Source organism: Arvicola amphibius, chromosome 4, assembly GCF_903992535.2.
Source record: "Arvicola amphibius chromosome 4, mArvAmp1.2, whole genome shotgun sequence".
In the NCBI taxonomy this organism is placed as follows: domain Eukaryota; kingdom Metazoa; phylum Chordata; class Mammalia; order Rodentia; family Cricetidae; genus Arvicola; species Arvicola amphibius.
This window is the reverse complement of record NC_052050.1, coordinates 62,080,972-62,101,248: the sequence shown is the minus strand read 5'-3', so window position 1 is coordinate 62,101,248 and position 20,277 is coordinate 62,080,972. Positions and strand designations below refer to the sequence as shown.

The window sequence follows — 20,277 nt, the reverse complement described above, 5'->3', positions numbered from 1 at the left end:
TTTCTGGGGCAACTTCCCCAAGAGATTTTTATCCAAGAAATTGACAGGCTTATTTAAATTAATTTGTAAACTGTGTGCCTTTGGTGACTTGTGTATTTACTTTCAAGACAAGGTCTTACTGTGTGTCTTGGCTGTACTGGAATTCTTTATACAGACCAGGCTGGCCTGGAACTCACAGAGATCTGCCTGCCTCCACCTCTTCAATGATGGCACTAAAGATGTGGGCCACCACAGCCACCCTATGTTTATAGTCTTTGAGGCAGTTTAAAATATCGCACTTCTACCCAGAGCCAGAGATATGGCCCAGGTCCTCTACTTATTATTTTAAAAAGGTGAAAATTGTTGAAGAAAATTATGATGAAATATAGGAAACAGCCTTCCCTTAAAGGGCCTCAACATGCGACTATTCTCTTCCATCTTTCTTTCACGAGGAATTTAAAATTATGAGGCGGGACCGTTGCATCCGTCCTCTTTTCATGTGGTTGTTTGAAATCTAAGGGCAGTTGTGGTATCGCGATTTTCCTTAACTTAAGGTGTGGCCATACACAAAAGACCCGATAATGCCTGTCTAACTATCCAGCTACCTAATAATTAGCTTATTTTATGTGTATGAGTGTTCTGCCTGCCTGTAGGCCTGTGCACATGTGTGCAGTGCCCATCAAATCCAGAGAGGATTCTGGCCCCTCGGGGCTGGTTCTGAGCCGTCATCTAAGTGCTGGAAGTGAAACCCAAATCCTCTAGAAGAGCAGCCAGTGCTCTTAACCACTGAGCAATGCGTCTAGCACCACACGATGTTGTTTGTTTGTTTGTTTGTTCGTTTGTTTGTTGTATGAAATAGGGTCTAGGTAGCCCAGGCTGGCCTGAAACTCAGAGCTCTGTTCACCTGTCTCCTTGACGCTGGGATTAAAAGTGTGTACCAACCACGCCCACCCAGCTAAAGTTTTTGTTTTGTTTTGCATAAAGCAGTTGTTTCTGGTTTTATCTTCACAAAAAGCATTCACTTTAGAACTTTGATGTGTCCAAATGCAGCGATGTCGCTAGCGACCCTAAGGCTCTAAACTCTCCAAGAACCTGAAACAGTTTCGTTCGGTCTGACATCGGGACGGCCTCCGCACACTTCCGTTTCGTTTCCGGCGCCGCCATCTTACTTCCGGTTTCCGCGGCGGTTGGCTCGCGGCTTCGGTCCTGAGCCAGCCTGTTAGGACACCTACAGGTAGTCAGACGCCTGCCTTCTGGTGAGTGCAGCCGGGTTTCGCCGGCCGGGGCGGATGCTGTGCGGTGTGCAGAGGGTGCGATCCGGAAGCCCTATCCTGGGTTAGCTTATGGCCGCAGTTGCCGTCTGTCCTGACGTGGCTGAGCTTTCACCTCCCTGTTGCTGCAGGGAGACTTGTCCTCAGCTGTACCCCGTCTCCTCCTGTTCCTGGCCCCGGCACCGCAACTCTTATGTCTGGTGTCCCTTTGTCTAGCAGTAACAGTCCTAGAGCAGCCCGAAGTGTGGGCTAAAGCCAGGGCTGGGGCATCTCCTGGGCTCTCCCTCATCTGGAAGACTCTTAAGTGTGTTGGCTTCTGTGGAGAGTGCACAGTAATTGCCCAGACTTTTACTGGGGAGACGTACACAATGTCTAGTCCCCTCAGATAGGTACTTAGGAGTGACCAAAGGAAAGGTTCCATCATGGTCCAACTTGGTGATCCAGTGACTTTATTGAGCTTACTTATATAGTGAGGATGGCTGAGCACCCCCTTCCAGACCACCAAGTCCCACCCATTATGGGTGGTGACATCATGGAAGCCACCTCATCGAGCCCCATGTTCAGTTCCTTTTCCCTCTCCTGCATACTCCAGATCACTAGCAAGGTGAGAGAGGTGCTGTGAGCACTCATGGTTGGAATCTCAGATGGAGGTCTGTAACACTCCTCCTCTTGGATTGTAACCGCTCCATTACCACCACTGTAGACCTGGGGTATTTGGCTTATTTCATTATTATGTCCCCTGGTCAATCTCTGCTCCAAGAAGGAGATGGGAGAATAATGTCAGCCCAGAGGGAAAAGCCATAGGACAATCCTGAGCAGTGGGGTGAGCTGTTTTGCACAGAGTGATACCAGTTCTTGTGGAAACATGCAAAATTGCAACCCTTGGATCCTGTGGTTGTACTTTTAGTTTCTTGAGAAGCTTTGGTGCTGTTTTAAAGTCTAGAAGTATTAACAGGACATGGTAATACAGAACTATAACCCCAGCAGGACTGCACGGGAAACCTCCTTTGAAAACTGTGCTTTTAGCACGTTGAGGCCCTGCTGGCCAGAGCACAGGAAAAGACAAAGCTAAGAGGCATTGTGGGAAAGAGCTACATCCAGACATGAACACCATAGGCAGACTTTTGTTAAATAGTACTTCAAAGGAACTGCAGTAAAAGTGGGTCATGTTCATTTACAGGTTCAGTCCAGAACCAAAATGTTTAGATTGTACAAAGCGTGTCATCTGTGAACTTAAATATGTAAACCAAGAGATATAGATAGAATCCTGTGTGGTGCCGCTGCACTGACAGGAAAATAGGAAATCCTACCCAACTGTTTTCTGTGATTCCCTTGACTGTATCATGTTCATTAAAAACCCATCCTTAAAACATTGCCGTGTGTCTTCACAATATAGTCACTAAGCAAGCAGCAAATACTTTTGTAATCTATGGGCAAACTGTAAATTTAATCTCTAATTAATTGTGTTCCTTCCATAGATCTGTGTGTCAGAGACTGTTTCCATACAGGAGGCTTTTTTTGCTGTTTTCTAGCTTTTTTTCCTCAGCAACTATGTAGCGATCTTTGCACACAAACAAGGCCCAGCAAATGCCTATTCACTTCTGTCCACCTTCTCTTGCAGGTGTGATTGCAAGGCGCTCCATGTGCCTTAGGGAGGTGGGAAAATGAACACAGTTGTGGTAAGTGGTGTGCTTATTCCCGACCTTGCTATGTCTGTGGTTTCAGAACTTTGTGAGAGCTCCTTAAGTAAAACTGGACCGGGAAAACAAACCTAAGGCGATTACACACAGACGTTGCAGGATCATAGTGCAGACAGAGCCGTGTTGTAAAGGCGTTAGAGTCGTTGGAACTGTGGGTTTTCTTTGTTTTTGGGGGGTGGGGGGGTCCAAAACAGGGTTCCTTGGCTGTCCTGGAACTAGCTCTATAGACCAGGCTGGCCCTGAACTCGCAGATTCACCTGCCTCTCCCCCTAGCGTTGGGACTAAAGGCGTATACCGCCACCACCTGGCGTCACTGGTTTTTCTGATTCTGAGCCATTTGTTAGAGAGATTGGATTGACCCCAGGAAGAGAATATGATCATTCTCACAGCCTGTGACATCTAAGCAGGCTTCATAGACTCGTGCACAATGATGTGTGCAGTGCTGCACTCCCAAGGCAGAGCGGGGCGCAGCGTCCACAGCTGTCAGGATTCTCTGGTACTCAGACACGTGTGTGTCATCGAGTTTTAAATTATAGTCAAATGCTAGCACAGTTCTCTGGTGTCTTACTTGGGACTTCGCCACATTTGAAACTACTGTCAGTGATCTCCATGTGGAAATTCTTCCGAGTTTTTTTTCTATGCATCATGTGTGTGTTTGTGTGTATCAGTGTTTGTAGACATGAGCAGATGTGCGTGTGGATGCTGAGAGTGCATATGCACGTGGAGACCCAAGTGGATATTGGATGTCTTCCTTCATCACTGCTTATGTGGCAGGGTATCTCACTGAGCTGACTAATTCTGGCTGGTCGAGCCAGCCAGCTTGCCCTGGGGCTCCTTTGTCTCCACCTCCTAAGTGCTCTGGTCACAGGCTGCCACTATATCTGCCTGACTTCAGTGTGGGTCCTAGGGGTCAGGACTCTGGTCTTACACAACAAGCGTTTTATTCTTAACCCCCCCCCTTCAGTGTCTGTCATGACCCTGCTGATATTAACATACAGTTATTTTCTATTCTGCTTTGTGTCCCTTCCATTCCCCTGTAGACTTCTGTGCTTGACTTTTTAGGTGTCTGTGGTTGACTTTCTTAACTATTTCTCTGTAGCTTGTACCTTTCGCTCAGCTTTCAGATCATAAGTTTGACTCCTGTGTAGCTATGCAAAGGCACCTAAAGCTTCCCTTGTCAGAATGAAGATCAAAGCCCCGTTCTTTCCTTATCTGGTATTGATAACAATATATCAAATGGCCTTTACCCTACACTAAAAGGAGGAAACGCATCCAACCTTCTTTTCTTCCTTCTTTCCTTCTTTCTTTGTTTTTTTTTTTCTCTAGACTTTCTTCTTCGTCCCTCCCTGTCCTTTGCTCCCTGAGGTCTAACATTACGAGTTACAATTCCTGCCAGCTCTGTTGTTGTTCATTCTGCTCCAGTGGCGGCATGCGATGCTGTAGATGATGAGGAAGTATGGTTGCTGAGAGACAAGTATATCCTTTCTTGTCACACCGGAACTGTCTGTCTCTGCTAGGCTGGAAGGGTCTGTTCCTCAGGGGAAATGCCTGGGTTCTGACGAGTGTACGGCTGGCAGGCAGGTGTGAAGGCCTTGGGAGTAAATGGGAAAAACAGAAGTTAGTGGATACCATTTGCATCGTGAAAAAGGCAGACAGAGCTTAAGTAAAACCAGGAGCACACATCTGAATATTACATGTTTTTGCTAATGCAGCTGTGCTTCTCCCTGTCCTGTATAATGATCGCTAAAGACTTTATTCCGAAGTGTTAGAAACCCACCACGTTTCCCATGCTAATCGCTGTTTAAAGAACTTGTGAGTTAGACAAAGTGTGTTTGTTTCAGTGCCACGGTACTCATGAAGATTTCTACCTTTTTTACTTGGTTTTTGGCAGCTTGGTCATACCTGCCTCTGTGTGCTGACTTCTGTGCTGTTTGCCCCATTTATCAGGTGGATTATTTGTGACTTTGGTATTTACTTTTTGAGTTCTTTATGTATTATATATGCTAATCCACTGTTAGGTGTGTAGCTGGCAAAGATTTTGTCCCATTCTGTAGGCTTTTTGCTCTTGTCTTTGCTGTGCAAAATATTTTTAACTCCATGTTATCTGACTTGCCAATTCTTGTAATAGATTCCTGAGTTTTTAAAGTCTCTTCAGCCAGTTTTGCCTGTGCCTGTCCTTCAACAGACTCCTAGGCACTGTTAGGAATGTGAGGTGCTGAAGCGGTTCCTTTAAAACCCTTAAGACATGGCTATTCAGGCTGGATAGCGCTTGATGTCTCAGCCAGGGCGAGGGAAGGAGATGCAAGGGATACTAATAGACAAGGCAGAAATCGAATCGCCTTCATTTGCAGGTGGTGTGATCGTAATCCTGTCATCCTAAGAACTCCACCAGAAGAGTCTCAGATCTGATAACACGTCCAGCAGTATGTCAGGAGTGGAAAATCAGCATATAAAACTCAAAAGATGTTCCATAAACTAGTAACAGTTGTTCAGAGAAAGAAACCAGTCACCTTTACAATATAAACTTAGCAGATATAATAATGTAATAACTCTAAATTATGAGGTTAAAGAAGACTTCCAGATATTAAAGAAAGAATCTGAACAAGAAATTGTAAGATTGAAAGATTTCCCATGCTTATGGATTAGCCATGTAATTTTTCTATAGACGTGTTTATGAGTGTGTGTGTGTGTGTGTGTGTGTGTGTGTGCGCGCGCGCGCACGCGAGAGAGAGAGAGAGAGAGAGAGAGAGAGAGAGAGAGAGAGAGAGAGAGAGGGAGGGAGGGAGGGAGGGAGGGAGGAAGGGAGGGAGGGAGAGAGCGCCTTTTTTGAGGCAAAGTCATGTATGCTGGAATCCTGGGATGCCCTTGAACTGGTTGCACAGCTGGGGATAACCCTGAGCTTCAAATCCTCTTGCCTTCACTTTCTAAATGTTAAGATTACAGATAAGAGCCATCGTGCCTGCTTGGACTATATTAATAAATTATCTAATATTGAATGTTTCTGCTTTGCCAAAATAAATTTTAACGTCTTCTGCAGTTCTCAACATGTGCACCTTTTCCTCAATCCTGAATATTAGTGTATTTCTGATTCTTTATAGGTGTCCTGAGTTGCTTTAAAGCCACTTGGTTGAATGAAATTAGCTACCACTGAAATTTCTAATTTTTTATATTCCTTGTGAAATTGTGTTGTAAGATCTCGTTTGTCCAGTTGTCTGTTAGGCATCTGTGCATTTGATGGAAGGAACTTTAGACAAGTATGTCTAAGATCAGTTGTAACTCCTGCCCATCATAGTGACTGTCATTTATCCCAATTTAGTTTACTCCTGTGTAGACCAGACTTACCTGAAACTCAGAAATCATCCTGTTTCTGCCTCTCGGGTGCTTAGATTAAAGGTGTGCATCACCACACTTAGCCAGTTTACCCTTCTTTATAGGACACTGGTGATGTATATTTCTTTGTGGATACTAGCAGCTCTTCTGGTTTTAGGAAGGACATAAAGGCTGCCTATGAAAACTAATGTGTCAGTATATTATAAGTGACATTTTGGGAGTTGGCGTGTGTTTTAAGTGGAAAGTTAAAGGAATATCCATTATGTATCTCAGTCACTCATCACCAGGTTAGTGAGTAGGCAAGGTGTTTTGTAGGTTTGTGTTTTTCTTCTTCCTTCATAAAGAATGCCTATAAGGTGTATCTCACGGAAGAGATTCTTGTGGAGAGGAGTGACCTCCCATATTCCTGTCTCTGACCCAAGGCTAAGGCTTGGGCTAAGGAAGGGATGTTTCATTACAGGGGTTGGTGTCATTCGAGGATGTCTCTGTGGACTTCACCTGGGAGGAGTGGCAGGACCTGGATGATGCTCAGAGGAAGCTCTACAGGGACGTGATGCTGGAGACCTACAGCAGCCTGCGGTCCTTGAGTGAGTAGACTACAGTAATCCTATGAGAAGTGTGTTAGGCAAGCACCCTACCTAGTAGGGTAATCATACATATTTATAACGGAAGTTGTCATTTCAATACTTGTATACTGTACATATGATCAGCGTTTTATAAGTCCATAAATATTTAGATTTATCATTTCTTTCTATTGAGAACATCTAAAACCCTCCTTATTTGCTTTCTATTTATCTATTTAATGTGTGAATGTGTGAATATTTTGTCTGATTGCATGTATGTGTGCTGGGTGTGCCTAGTACCCAATGAGATCAAATGATGATGTCAGATCCTCTGGAAATGGAGCTATGGGAGGTTGTAAACTGCTGTGTGGGTGTTAGGAACCAAATCCAAGTCCTCTGTAAGAAAAGCAAGTGCTCTTACCCACTGAGTCATCTCTCAAGCCCCTAAAACCCTCCCTCTTACTTTCAAGTAATTGATGCCAACTGTATTTAGCTTTTGTGTACTAGTGCGAGTTATGTCTCCCATCCAGCTGTTCCCCTGCATCAGTGAACCAACCATCTTCTTGCCTTTCCTCCTTCCCACACACCATTCCTAGGCTCTGGTAGCCAGGTGTTCGTTCTTTGAGGTTAACATTAGCTTCCAGCCGCAAGTGTGAATATGCAGTGTTTGTTTCTTTTAGCTTAATTTCCCTCACTTAATACAAGTACCTTTCAGTTATATCCGTGGTCCCGTGAGAGAACATCAGGGTCTTTACCATAGCTGGATGAAGTCCGCCCCTCTGTAGTAAGTTATCAAGTTTTCTTATCAGTTCATCTGAGGGTGGACACTAAAGGAGATTCCAGGTCATCTCTCCTGTATACAGTGCTGCGGTATCTGTGTGCACACACAGAGTTCTCTTCACACCACTGAGAGGGCTTTCCTCTGGGTGTGTGTGTTGTTCTGTGGCAGGTCACTTCCCAGTAGTTTAGTAAGCACCATGCTGGGTTTTTTTTTTTCAGAGTACCTGTTAATTATGTTTCTAGCAACACAGACTTTTCTCTCCTGTGTGCTCCAGGTTGCTAATCTTTGTAGTTGTGGTACAGTGAGAGCCCATTGTTGTCTGAACTGCATTGCTGTGGTAGTTGGGGATATTCACATCCTTATTTGGGGAAATATCTGTTGTGGTCATTTGCCTGGATTTCATCAGGTTATTGACTTTTATGCCAGTGCATTGTATAAATTTTTGTGTAAGGCAGTCCATCATCAGATAATAATTTATAAATACTTTCTCCTGCTGTGTGTTTTTCTTTTAACTCTCTTGATTGTTAGCTTTAATACTGTTTTTTATTTTAATTTATTTTGTGTGTGTGTGTATGGGTTTGTACATGTGAGTCCAGGATCTATGGAGGCCAGAAGAGAGCCTTTCCTCTGGAGCTGGAGTTACAGGCTGTTGTGAGCCTCCTGACGTGGGTGCTGGGACCAGAACTCAGTTCTGCAAGCTCAGTAAGTGCTCTAACCACTGAGCCGTTTCTCCAGCCGCAATAATTCTGGTTTCCAGTGCTGATTTTGTCAGCTGTACTTTTGGTATCAGGTTTAGAAAGTTCACCTTTGCCTAGATGTATATCCTTTGTGTTTTCAGTATTGGTTTTATAATTCTGGAGTCTACTTGACTTGTGTGTATGGTAAGAAGCAGGTTTGGCACCTTTCTCCATCACAAGGGTTATCCAGCTTTACAGATCTTTCCTCTAAACATTGTTCCTGTTGCTGTGTGTGAGGATTAGTTGGCTGTGAATCTGTACATTTGCTTTTGGTTTTTCTGTTACATTGTTATTTTCTATGTGCTTTTTTTTTCCTGCCTGTGCAAGATTTTTTGGTAACTGTCTCTTCCAAGTATATTTTGAGGAGGTATGTTTTGAGGTTAGGGTTTTTTTTTTTTTTTGGTGGTCTGTTCTTTTATTCTTTTTGTTTGTTTTGTTTGTTTTGTTTTTGTTCTTGTTTTTAAAGACAGGATTTCTCTGTGTAGCCCTGGCCGTCCTGAAACTCGCTCTGTAGACCAGGCTGGTCTTGAACCCAGAAATCCACCTGTCCTCTTCCAAGTGATGGGATTAAAGGAGTGCACCACCACAACCAGCCTTTTATTCTTTTCATTAAATTTATAACTGTTTCAGAATGTCATTGGTATTGATTACTGTGAATATGTGAATCGCTTGTGTAGTATTGACACAGATGTGGGGACTCGAACTTTCCTCGTGGTGCTGGGCAGGTGATAAGCATTATGGAATCATTGTAGTGCTATTTATGTTAATGATAACTTCTGTAAGCTCTCCTTCGAACCTCCTCCTCCTTCTCCTTCTCCTTCTCCTCCTCCTCTTCGTCCTCCTTCCTCTTCCTCCTTTCTTCTTTTTCTTTTTCTTCTTCCTTCTTCTTTCTTTTTCCTATAAGAAGCAAAGACTTTGAGGATTGGGTAGTTCGACTTGCTGCCCTGGTTACCTTGAGCAAAAGGACTCCCAGCTGACTTTTACTCTCGGGAGTTTGGGTGAATCCTGGGTGACTCTGCAATTGTGTCCTCCTGGGGTGAGAAGGGGAGCGTGTCCCTTGTAACCTGACGGGGAGATGGTTGTGACTGATGTGAAGTAAATGATGCTTTGACTGGTGCAGACAGTCCTCGTTTCCATGTGTAGCTTCCTGTTGGTGTGCAAAGCCCCCTCTTTGGCTGTAGGCATAGACAGTCCAGCTCACCTGGAACGCTCTCTAGGAGACTTCCTTCTGTGCTGCACCCCCTGGTGTTCCAAGAAAAGGCTTCAATGGGCTTTTCTTACCTGTTTCTAGTGGAGTTACCTGATCTTCTAATACCAAGAACAAAGTAGTGGAGACTGGAACTGAATCCAGGAAACCAAAAGATAATTTTATCTTTTAAAAAAATAAGTTTTACTGTTGTTGCTCTGTTGCTGTTTTGTTTGTATTAAATTCTTTTGTTTGTTCATTTGTTTTTCAAGACAGGGTTTCCCTGTAGCTTTGGAACCTGGGACTAGCTCTTGTAGCCCAAGCTGGCCTTGAACTCACAGAGATTCCCCGCCTCTACACCGCCTGGCTGTATTAAACTCTTATACACTGTTGTTCTCCTGCTTTCCTCTGCTTCCTGTTGTGTTGGTTTTGGGAGGGGCATGGGGGTTCAGAGCTCACTGTTTCCCATCTTCTGATCTTGCCAACTCCTGCAGCATCTGGCTGAGGAGCTTTAGATTTTTGTTGATTCCGTGCATTTTTAAATCTTTTGCTTACTTTGTTGTTCTCAATCCAGGTGGTCAGGATAATCCTTTCATTCTGTCTGTATCTATCTCTTATTTTAATGTCCTCAGCGTTACTGTTCTCATAGATGTTTATTTTGGTCCTGTCATTGCTGAGAGTCTGAAGTCAATATTTTGTCATTGGAGTATAACTTGTACAATATTTCCTTACAATAGATCAGTGTGATGCCAAACCTGAGTTGATCCTGAAGTTGGAGCAAGGATCTGGGCCGTGGAAGGAAGATGCGCCAAACCAGAGCCTCCCAGGTCAGTGAATGCGCCCCAGGTAGGCAGCCCAGGCTAGTGACCACTCAGCAGATGGCGGGTGTGTAAAATTCTTTTCACCCAATTTTGCCATCTTCCAATCTTGAGACAACTTCTTAATCAAATGCTTGCTGTGCTGTGTCTAAGGGAGGCTCTCACTTCCAGGTGTCCCCCTTTCCTGTTTTTGCTGTGTGTTTTTGAGGCCTAATAAATTCTGCCCACTCTTCTAGTTACTCAAGCCTTATTGTCCTCCTTCCCTCTTAAAATGAGATGCTTCCTGTAAAGCCTTTATTCATGGGTTTGTTAATACACTCGTCACTTTTTTATTTGATTCCTCATAGATAGTGGTCTCCTGTGTGGGACCAACAGTGGTGGTCTGACACATTTGCCTTGTTTAAAGAGCATCTGCTGTGTTGAGACACAGAAATCTTTGACATTGGCAGAATAACTATAAAAATATGTTTTCTCGGCTGGATAAATGAATGAAAAAATACAGGATGGTTCAAAGGCTAAAGCAATATTAAGGAGATGGTTTTAAAACTAATGTCTGGGGCTGGAGAGATGGCTCAGAGGTTAAGAGCACCAGCAGCTCTATCAGAGGTCCTGAGTTCAATTCCCAACAACCACATGGTGGCACACAACTGTCTGTAATGGGATTTAGTGCCCTCTTCTGGCTTGTAGGCACACAGTCATAACACTGTTTACATAATAAGTAAATAAATCTTTTTTTTAAAAAGTTAATATCAGATTAATTTTGAGAGTTACAAATTTTTACGTAGTTCATGAGTTAATAGGAACTCTAGTCTTCAAAGTGGTTATGATTTCATTAGAGGTTCCAAAGTGGCATTAATAGTTCTAAGTTAATATTGAAAACATAGGTTTCAGGTACTAACCTATGAAATTCAAATGTGAGAAAAGATGTCCAAAATCAAATAGTGCATACCAAGATACCAGAACTTAAGAAATTCCAGGAGCATCTGCAAAGACTCCTGGTAGGGGTGACCCAAGGTGTGGTACGTCATCCAGGAGTCTTAGGCATGGAGGCCAGATGAACCAAAACTCTGTTCAAAGGCTCCTATTTGATGAGGAAATTGTAATAGCTAGTTAACCTTTGACCTTTTTCATTGCGGAACTCAAAGTCAGCAGATTTGTGCAGCATTTGCTGTGGAATTCTAACCCAGTGAAAGCTCCCAGCCTCTGAGCCATCTCTCCAAGCCCTGTTTTGTAATATTACATCATCGGGGGTGGGGGTACTTCTTCACTTTTGCGTTAGAATTCTACCAGAACCACTTCTGTGTTGTTCATGTAGGGCAACTTTTATTTGCTTTCAGCTGTGAAGAGCCTGAATGAGACCCGTTGGGACAATCAAACGAGACATTTGAAACACCTGGTAATCCCTGGCAACTCATCAGCTGAGGAGAGGGTCAGATTTGGGGAAACATTTAATATGAGTTCAAACCATGTTTTATGCCCAGCTATTAAGAATAGGAACTCTTCTGAAATGAGATCAGAGGTTCCTGATAGATGGGGAAATGTGGATCTCCCTGGTGAGCCCCGTGAGATGCCGCCCTTAGAGGAACTCGATCATCTCACTACAACCAGGTTGTCGTGCCGACTTCCTGAGCCTCTTAGTCTGGATGACGGTGTTGAAAGTGGGCAACTGCACCGTCAGTGCAGACCACATGACGGAGCCTTCAGCCGGAATGCTGGGTGGACACATAAGGGCTTTCCTTTGGGAGATAATCGGAGTAAGTTAAAGGAATACAGGAAAGCCTTTGATAAACTGGTTCCTAGTGCCCAAGAGGGGACTCACATAAGGAAAGAAACTTTGGATTGCAGCTTGTGTAAGAAGTCATTCTCTGACAAGTGTAACCATACTCAGCATTTTAGGACATGCATAAAAAACAAATGTGGTACATGTACCAATTGTGAACCAACATTCAATACAAAACCAGGCCATATAATTCTTCAGAACACTCGGCATGCATGGGAGAAGCCCTGTGGATGTAATGGCGATGAGAAATGTGTGTGTCACATGCCAAAGCAGAGTTTTAATCAGGGTGTCTTCTCAAGTAAAGAGAGTCACTGTGTGAAAAAGTTATGCCCAAACTCAAATTTCAGTGTGCACCAGAGACCTCACACAGGTAGAAAACCCCGTGAATGCAATACATCTGCAAAAATCAACAACCAACCTCGTAGGCGTCACAGATGTGGGAGGACCTATCAGTGTAAAGTGTGTGGGAAAGCCTTCAAACACACACAGAATCTCTACTTGCACTACAGAACTCACACTGGTGAGAAGCCGTATGAGTGTAAAGAATGTAAGAAACTCTTCAGCGTAAAGTCAAATCTCAGTGTACATCAGAAAACTCACACGGGCGAAAAACCCTATGAGTGTAACATATGTGGAAATGCCTTTAAAAGGAGGTGCGACCTGACTATACATCAGAGAGTTCACACTGGCGAGAAGCCCTACGAATGTAAAGAATGCAGGAAAACATTCAGTATAAAGTCAGGGCTCATTGTTCATCAGAGAATTCACACAGGCGAAAAACCATATGAATGTAACGTCTGTGGAAAGCGTTTTAACCAGAAGTCAAATCTCTCTACACATGAGAAAATTCACACAGGCGAGAAACCCTTTGAATGTAAGGAATGTAGGAAGTCATTTAGTGTCAAGTCGTATCTCACTATTCATCAGAAAACTCACTTGGGGGAGAAACCTCGTGCCTGAAATCTGGGGAAGCCTTCTATCAGAAGACAAGCCTCCACAGGCGTGATAGAGCTGACACAGGTGAGAAACCCTGTGAACGTAAAGAGTGTAGGAGACGTCTGAGTCATTTGACATCTCTTCCTAACCCTCGGGGAATTCAGAGGTGAAGACCCCTGTGGATGTAAAGACTGCAGGGGACCTGTCAGTCTTAGTCACATCTCATTAATTAGTGAGGCTACAGTGTGGGGTATGTTCAGAGACTTTTGACAGACATCAGACTTTAGTTGCTGGAGAACTCTTACCAGTGAGAAACCCTCTGACTGTAATGTCTGGAAATAATCCTCAGCAGGATGGGGAGTTCACACAGGTGAGAAGCCCCGTGATGTAGTTATGCAGAAAGCCTTTAGTTGGGAGCCCGTCTCTGAATTTGAGTTCGTGCTGGTGAGCCAGGCCTAAAGAACATAGGAAAGCATTTCAGACATGTCATCTTTCCGTTTATATCACAGAATTCAGAGTTGCAGAACAGTCACCTGACACGTCAAACCAATATACACATTAGAGAAACCTCACAGTTGAGAGACCTTCTGAATGTAAGCCCTGGGAAATATTTCCACCAAATGTCCATCAGAGTACTCAAAAGTGGGCAGGGGAGGAGGTCTCAGCAGCAGATACAGCTCACTGCACATCAGACACACACAGCTGAGGAACTGTTTGAATGCTGTGTCTGTTCCCAGATGGCAGGTCACGGCTGTCATCAGGCAAGGCTGTAAGCCATCCTTCACTGCGTACCAAAGAAGACACGTAGGATAAGCCATATCAGTCTAACGTGTGCAGACACTTGGTTCTGTAATACAGACATCTGCCTCCACTAGAGAACCACATGACTACAAACCTTCCGAATATAAAAGCTGAAAACAACCTGTGAGTGTAAAGAACGTAGAAATGCCTCATGTTGTTGGGGCATGTGCAAGAACTCACACAGGTAGTCATGCTCCCACCTAGATGAGTGTAAACAGACATTCGTGTGCATCAGAAAACCCCTCACTGCCGAGAAACCACAAGAGTGTGATATATATGGACAAAACTTTTACCAAATGGAAATGCTCTGGCTAGCTCTTGGGCTGGAAAAACATGAATGTTATGTATGTGGACAATTCTTTTATAGGAAGTTGACCACCACATTGGAGAACATGGCCAGAGCCCTATAGGGATTTAACATTAGTCATGACTCATTTCTTTCCTGCCTCAACCCCCAGTCCCTGAACTCCAATATCCCTGGATTTGTGCTCATGGCCTAGAAGCAGATAAGATTATCTTTGGGGAGAAGGGGATATAGAGAATTACTGGCTCACAGACATGCTTTATTGGAGAGAGCAGAGGTTTTATATGTGTTTAAAATCTCTTGTTTGTATGAGCGATTCAATCTTTTTGCAACATAATGCAAAATCATTGGGACCCATGTTAGGAGTGTCTCAGACAGGGGAATGTCCATGTTAGAACACCCCCAGGAGAGGCCTCTTGTCACCTTTGTGTTTTCAAACCATCCTGTGGAGAAAAAGAAACACGAAATTTCAATAAAATTTAAATGCCTTACCTGGCACCAGCATTTCATTAAAGAGATACTAAAGTATGTTCATGTGTGAAATATGTTTATCCATAAAACATTGAAATTCATAGTATCCAGTCATTCATAAAATGAAGTTGTCAGTTTCTAAGTGTTATAGTAAGAAAATGACTTTTGTCCTAGGTGTGGTGGCACAAGTCTTAAGTCCCAGAATCCAGGAGGCAGAAGCAGTCAGATATCTTTAAGTTTGAGACCAGCCTGACCTACACAGAGAGTTCCAAAAGGGCTACATAATGAGACCCTATCTCAAAAAAAAAAAATGTCAAATATGTCAGAGGATAACTATTTCTGCTGGAGCCTGATGCAGTGGTTTGGTCTACATTTGAGGGCATTTGTGTTTCTCACAACCAACGTTTAAGAGGTGCAGCTGGCACTAGTGGGTACCAGGAGTGCATGCAGCTGAACTGCTGAGGACCCGCTGTCCTTTCCTGAGGAGGCGTAACAGGAATGTGTACTCGGCCCAGATAGGGCACCATTCCGTCAGACTCCAGTCTGGTGAATCCAGAGAATTTGCTGAGGTCACATAGCAGGTCAGAGAGTCTTCCCTCCCCAGCAGTCCTTCCTGTTTTTATAAGCTTGGGAAGGGAACAGGCCTTGTGCATATATGTTTTCGGAACTTGGTGAAACTTGGGGGTTTATTTCCTAGTCTTAATGAGCCTTCTTCCAGGGTGGGAATGTTTTAATTCAGAAGGTACTGATACATGTCAGGCCAACACACCCTGATATATGTAAGGTCTGTGCATATGATTTTATCACATTTGCAAATGTTCTCTGCATGCAGGGACATGCAGGAAATACACTTATTATAATGTTTATTGTGATTTCATTAAGGTTTTCTACATTAAATACTATCCTAGCCTGTTTACATCTTGTAAGCCTCTAGTTTGTATTTTCTTAATCTTTTAACTTATAAGTATTTGTGGTGATTGTCACCAACTATCTGCCAAGTATTGATGTTTGTGTTTCTCTAACACGTGATGTCTTAAAGCGAGCCAGTGTTTCTAAGAGAATAAGTATCAGGGTAGAAAACCATGAATAAAGGTATTTTTCACAGCTGTCTTGTGAATTGATTTAGAACTTTGTGAACAAATGGTGCTTGTTTCCCTCCTCTGAGAGAAACCATCTTGTTCCTTCTCATTACTCTTTCTCATGCCTTGAAATCGGGCACCAGCGTAGATCTGAGTGTGTATCCTGCAGCTGGGCAATATGTGTGTTTGCTCACGAGAATAGAACCAATTTCAGCTCTCAACATGGTATGCCTAGCATAGATTCTGTCAATGCTGCCTAATTAGTAGACAGTTTATCATCTCAACATAGCAATGAGTCGCAGTCTACATATTAATAATTTGATAGGAGGCTGCTACGGAATGTTCTTTGACCACATAACACCGTCTTACACTTTGCCAAAGTGTAATTTGGCTTTGGTCTCTTCTGGATACTACGCAGATATTTATCTCAATTGTACTTATTATAATTCAGTAAGATCAATCTTCCAATTTCTTTTAAACCTAGCTCCATCTATTAGCATACTGGGATGGGATGGGAGTTCCATAATGCCTCTTAGAATAGTTCCAGGAGACATGGAGGAAGTCTGTCTTCTGTTACACACTGGTCACTTTAGCCCTCATTTCTGACGGGTAATTTTGTCCCTCCAAATGTGGCTCCTGTAATTGTCATGAAACAAAGCTTTCCAGCTAGTGTGAATGACGTTGTGGAGGGCAAAAAACAGCCAATGAGGAAACGGCTTTTTTGAAGGACTTGGGATAAATGGAAACATTAGTTTTCTGTTGGTAAACGAGCAACAGCCAGGTACTTGCCCAAAAACAGGCTTTCTGAGCACAGTCCCAAGGGATTCGGAAGGCTGATTCAAAGTTGTACATTCAAAGCCAACATAGGGCGCACAGGGACTGAGCCTATCGGCTCACATGCTCTTGCACACCCACCCTCCATGATTACAGAGAAGACAGGCATCACTTCCGCATCCTTCCCTAGAAGTAGCCTTACTGATCCTGGTGATACCCTGCTTTAACTCCCAGATTATAATTGGAGACGAATCTTAAATAAATGTGCAAATTTAAAAGGAAAAATAGTTATGTACATGAGGAAATACAAAATATGATCAGATTTTAAACTGTCCAGAGAATAATTTATTAGAAGACAAAAATCTTATTTCAGAATTAAAAGTTTTTGTAGGGAATTTTTCCAGATGCTTGTAAAATCCTTTGGGGCGTGAGTTTAGGAAGTTGCTGAGAATTCGAATAACAAGGATAAGGGCTGTTGAGGTGACTCTGCAGGTAAAGGCACGGCCAAGCCTGAGCACCTGAGCCAGTCCCCAGGACCCACACGGTGGAAGAAAATAGGCGCCCACAGTTGTCCTTTGACCTCCGCGGGGACCGTGGCACAAACACACATGTGCATACACAGTGTGGACTAACGAGTGGGACTGGGACTGAAGAAGCATTAATTGCTAGTGAATACAGTAGATTTTTGTGTTGCTATGTTTTGTCTGTTTGCTTGTTTTGAGGAATGCTCTCTCTACGTTGCCCAGACTGTGTCCCCGAACACCCTATGTAGACCAGGCTGGCATAGGACTCACAGAGATCTGTCTGTCTCCTTGAGTACTAGTAAAGGCATGTAACACCAAGCCTGGCTAAATAGTTTGAACAGGCTGCACCAGACAATGCATGTATGTTAATAGAATAAAATAGAAAATGGATATAAAAGTAGAGGATCATATTGTGGTTGTAACTCCTTGTGAGTATCAAGTCATTTAGATTTTATGTGCAACAAATTTCATCTGTAAAGCACTGAAGTCTAGTCTCCAAATTATTGAAATATATGAAGCTTTTTCCATGTTCCTGTTCTCTGAAATTAAAATTATTCATGATTTCAAGTATAAGGTCTGTGGGTGAGGGAGCACAGGTACAGGAAACTCCTGGGGTGGGATGGAGAAAGGACTCATTCAGCAAAGTGCTTTCATTCATGGTTAGATCCTCATCTGATGTAAAGTCCCAGCAGCGGTCATGGTGCATTTCTGTAATCCGATTGCAGAGGTGAGAGGAGCATTACCAGAGATTATCAGGCAGCTTTTTTTGTCCATCAGTGGAGCCCGAGGCTCAATGGAAGACCATAAATCACATGTACATTGATTATGCTTTTGTAGCTTTGATAAGAATAAGCTGCCACAACCAGAAGTGACTTATGAAGAGTTTATTTTGACCTAGAATTCCAGAGGGGTGAGTCCATCATAGTGTTAAGTTGGGAGCATAGACCCCAGCCCCTTGCATCTATCCCAGCCCCCAGGCCTGAGAGTTGTATTGGTCTGGACTCCAAATCCCAGGGAGGGGTCAGGACCAATCCCACAGAGTATTTAAGTGAACTCCCAAAAGAGGATCATGTGGCCCTTTTTCCTTCCTCCTGGTGGTCAGGTTCGTGGCCTTCCGGTTCCCCCTGGGGGGGGCGGGAGGGGGCACCCGAGAGCACAGGAATCCCATTAAACCTGGATGTTTCTTAATTTGGCTTGTTTTGATTGGGAATTTACATCGGCAGACAGCTCGCATTAGGAAAAATTCCTAACACAGCAGGGCGGTATGGCAGCAGGAAGCTGGGAGATCACATCTCAACAAAATACTAAACAGAGAGAGGGAACCAGAAGTGGGGTGAGGCTATGAAATCTCAACACCTGCCGCTAGTGACATCTTCCAGAAAGGCCGCATATCCTAAACATCCCCAAACAGTGCTACCAGTTGGAGACCAAGTGTTTGAATGCCTGAACATATGAGGACATCTTATTCAAACCCTGGTTCCCATAGGCCCGTAGCCATATCATAATGCAAAATGTGTTTAGTCTAACTCCAAAAGTCCCCACTGTTTTAACACTATTTCAAAGTCTCTTCAGAGACAACTGGCACTTTTAGAAATTCTAACTCTGGAAGCTGGAGAGATGGCTCAGAGGTTAAGAGCACTGACTGCTCTTCCAGACGTCCTAAGTTCAATTCCCAGCACGCACATGGTGGCTCACAGCCATCTGTAATGGATCTGGTGCCCTCTTCTGGCCAGCAAACATACAGACAGAACACTGTATACATAATAAATAAATCTTTAAAAAAATTTTTAAAAAGATAAATTGTAACCCTGTATAAAATCAAAAAGCAAATTACATACATTATATAATGGTGCAGAATATACATTACCATTTCAAAAGAGAATAGTGGGGCCACAGTGAGAAAATACTGGACCAAAGCAAGACTGAAACCGAGCAAGGCTAGCTTCAAATCCTGTAGTTAATTTCCAAAGCCTTAGACAACTCTGCCTTTTTAGCTTTGCTGCCTGTAACATGCATGTCTTTCTCTTGGGCTGGTTCCACTCCCTGCGCATGGCTCTCCCAGGTAGATAATCCCATGGCTCTGGTTTTACCAACATCTTGGGGTCTCCACCAAAACCCGGATTCATTTCCACCGCGTCACACAATGGCCTCTCAGGGCTTCTTCCCTCTCAGAGCCTTCTCTCCAGGACTTCCTGTGACAAGCTAATGTTTTTTACCTACACTTAACAGCTTTGAATAAAAACATCTTCAGAGCTAGAGCAAAATGTATACTAACAAATGACTTGTACCGTTGGCAATACAGCCCTGTTCAGTGTGCCTTCCAGCTCAGTGAGAGTGGGGCAGCTTAATCTGCAGGGAACCTACTCTAGCAGTCACTCCTGTTCAGCGGTTTTACTTTGGGAACGGAATGTAGAAAACTGGGGGAGGGGCCCAGATAAGTGGACGATGAGTTGCTGGTTACCAGCTTAGCACTGAATCTGAAATGAGAACTGTTGCTCACAGCTCTTGAATGTAGGTGTCAGCTTGAGCAATTTTGGGAGTTCATTTCTATATAGATAATATTTCTATTAGATAAGTTGTATTAGCTTCATAAGCTACAAAAATTTTGCTTACTTAAGGGACAGTTAAATATCAATGTTCACGCATATTTATTTACACTAAGAGAAAGTGGGGAAAGTTTATAGTACAATATTGGAGAAGATATGTATTTGATGTAGAAATTTTTAGTTGATGCATGTATAAGCGGGTTAAAACCAAGGTCTCACAAATGTTACACATATACTTTACCACTGGGGTACACTCATACCTCAGTCACTATTTAACAAAGAAAAACAAATACAAACCAAACATATTTTCTACCATTAACCTAGGTCCTGCCAAAGGAAATTTCATTAATATAAACACCCGAATATATGTGAATGAGGGAATGCTTTGTGCAATTCAGGCTGTTTAAAATGCATGTCTGGCCAGACAGTGGTGGCACACGCTGTTAATCCCAGCACTCAGGAGGCAGAGGTAGGCACATCTCTGTAAGTCAAGGCCAGCCTGTTCTACAGAGTGAGTTCCAGCAGGACAGGTTCCAAAGCTGCACAGATAAACCCTAGCTAAAAAAAAAAAAAAAAAAAAAAAAAAAAAAAAAAGCATGTCTGACCCCTATGACCCCTATCTACTGCCTGCTAGTACCAACTCCCAGGCTCCAGTTCTAACAACCACAAATGTTCCCAGACACAATGTACTCTGACA

General features: G+C 43.4%; 1 protein-coding gene across 1 annotated transcript; it reads left to right on the top strand.

Moving 5' to 3' along the window:
- Positions 1-1,030: 1,030 nt before the first annotated feature.
- Positions 1,031-15,761, top strand: LOC119811734 (zinc finger protein 39-like). The gene is given in 6 exon segments (XM_038325712.1): positions 1,031-1,235; positions 2,872-2,929; positions 6,741-6,867; positions 10,285-10,374; positions 11,703-13,094; positions 13,097-15,761. Coding segments are annotated over 5 exon segments (1,779 nt in total). The 5' UTR covers positions 1,031-1,235; positions 2,872-2,914; the 3' UTR covers positions 13,252-15,761.
- Positions 15,762-20,277: the final 4,516 nt, after the last annotated feature.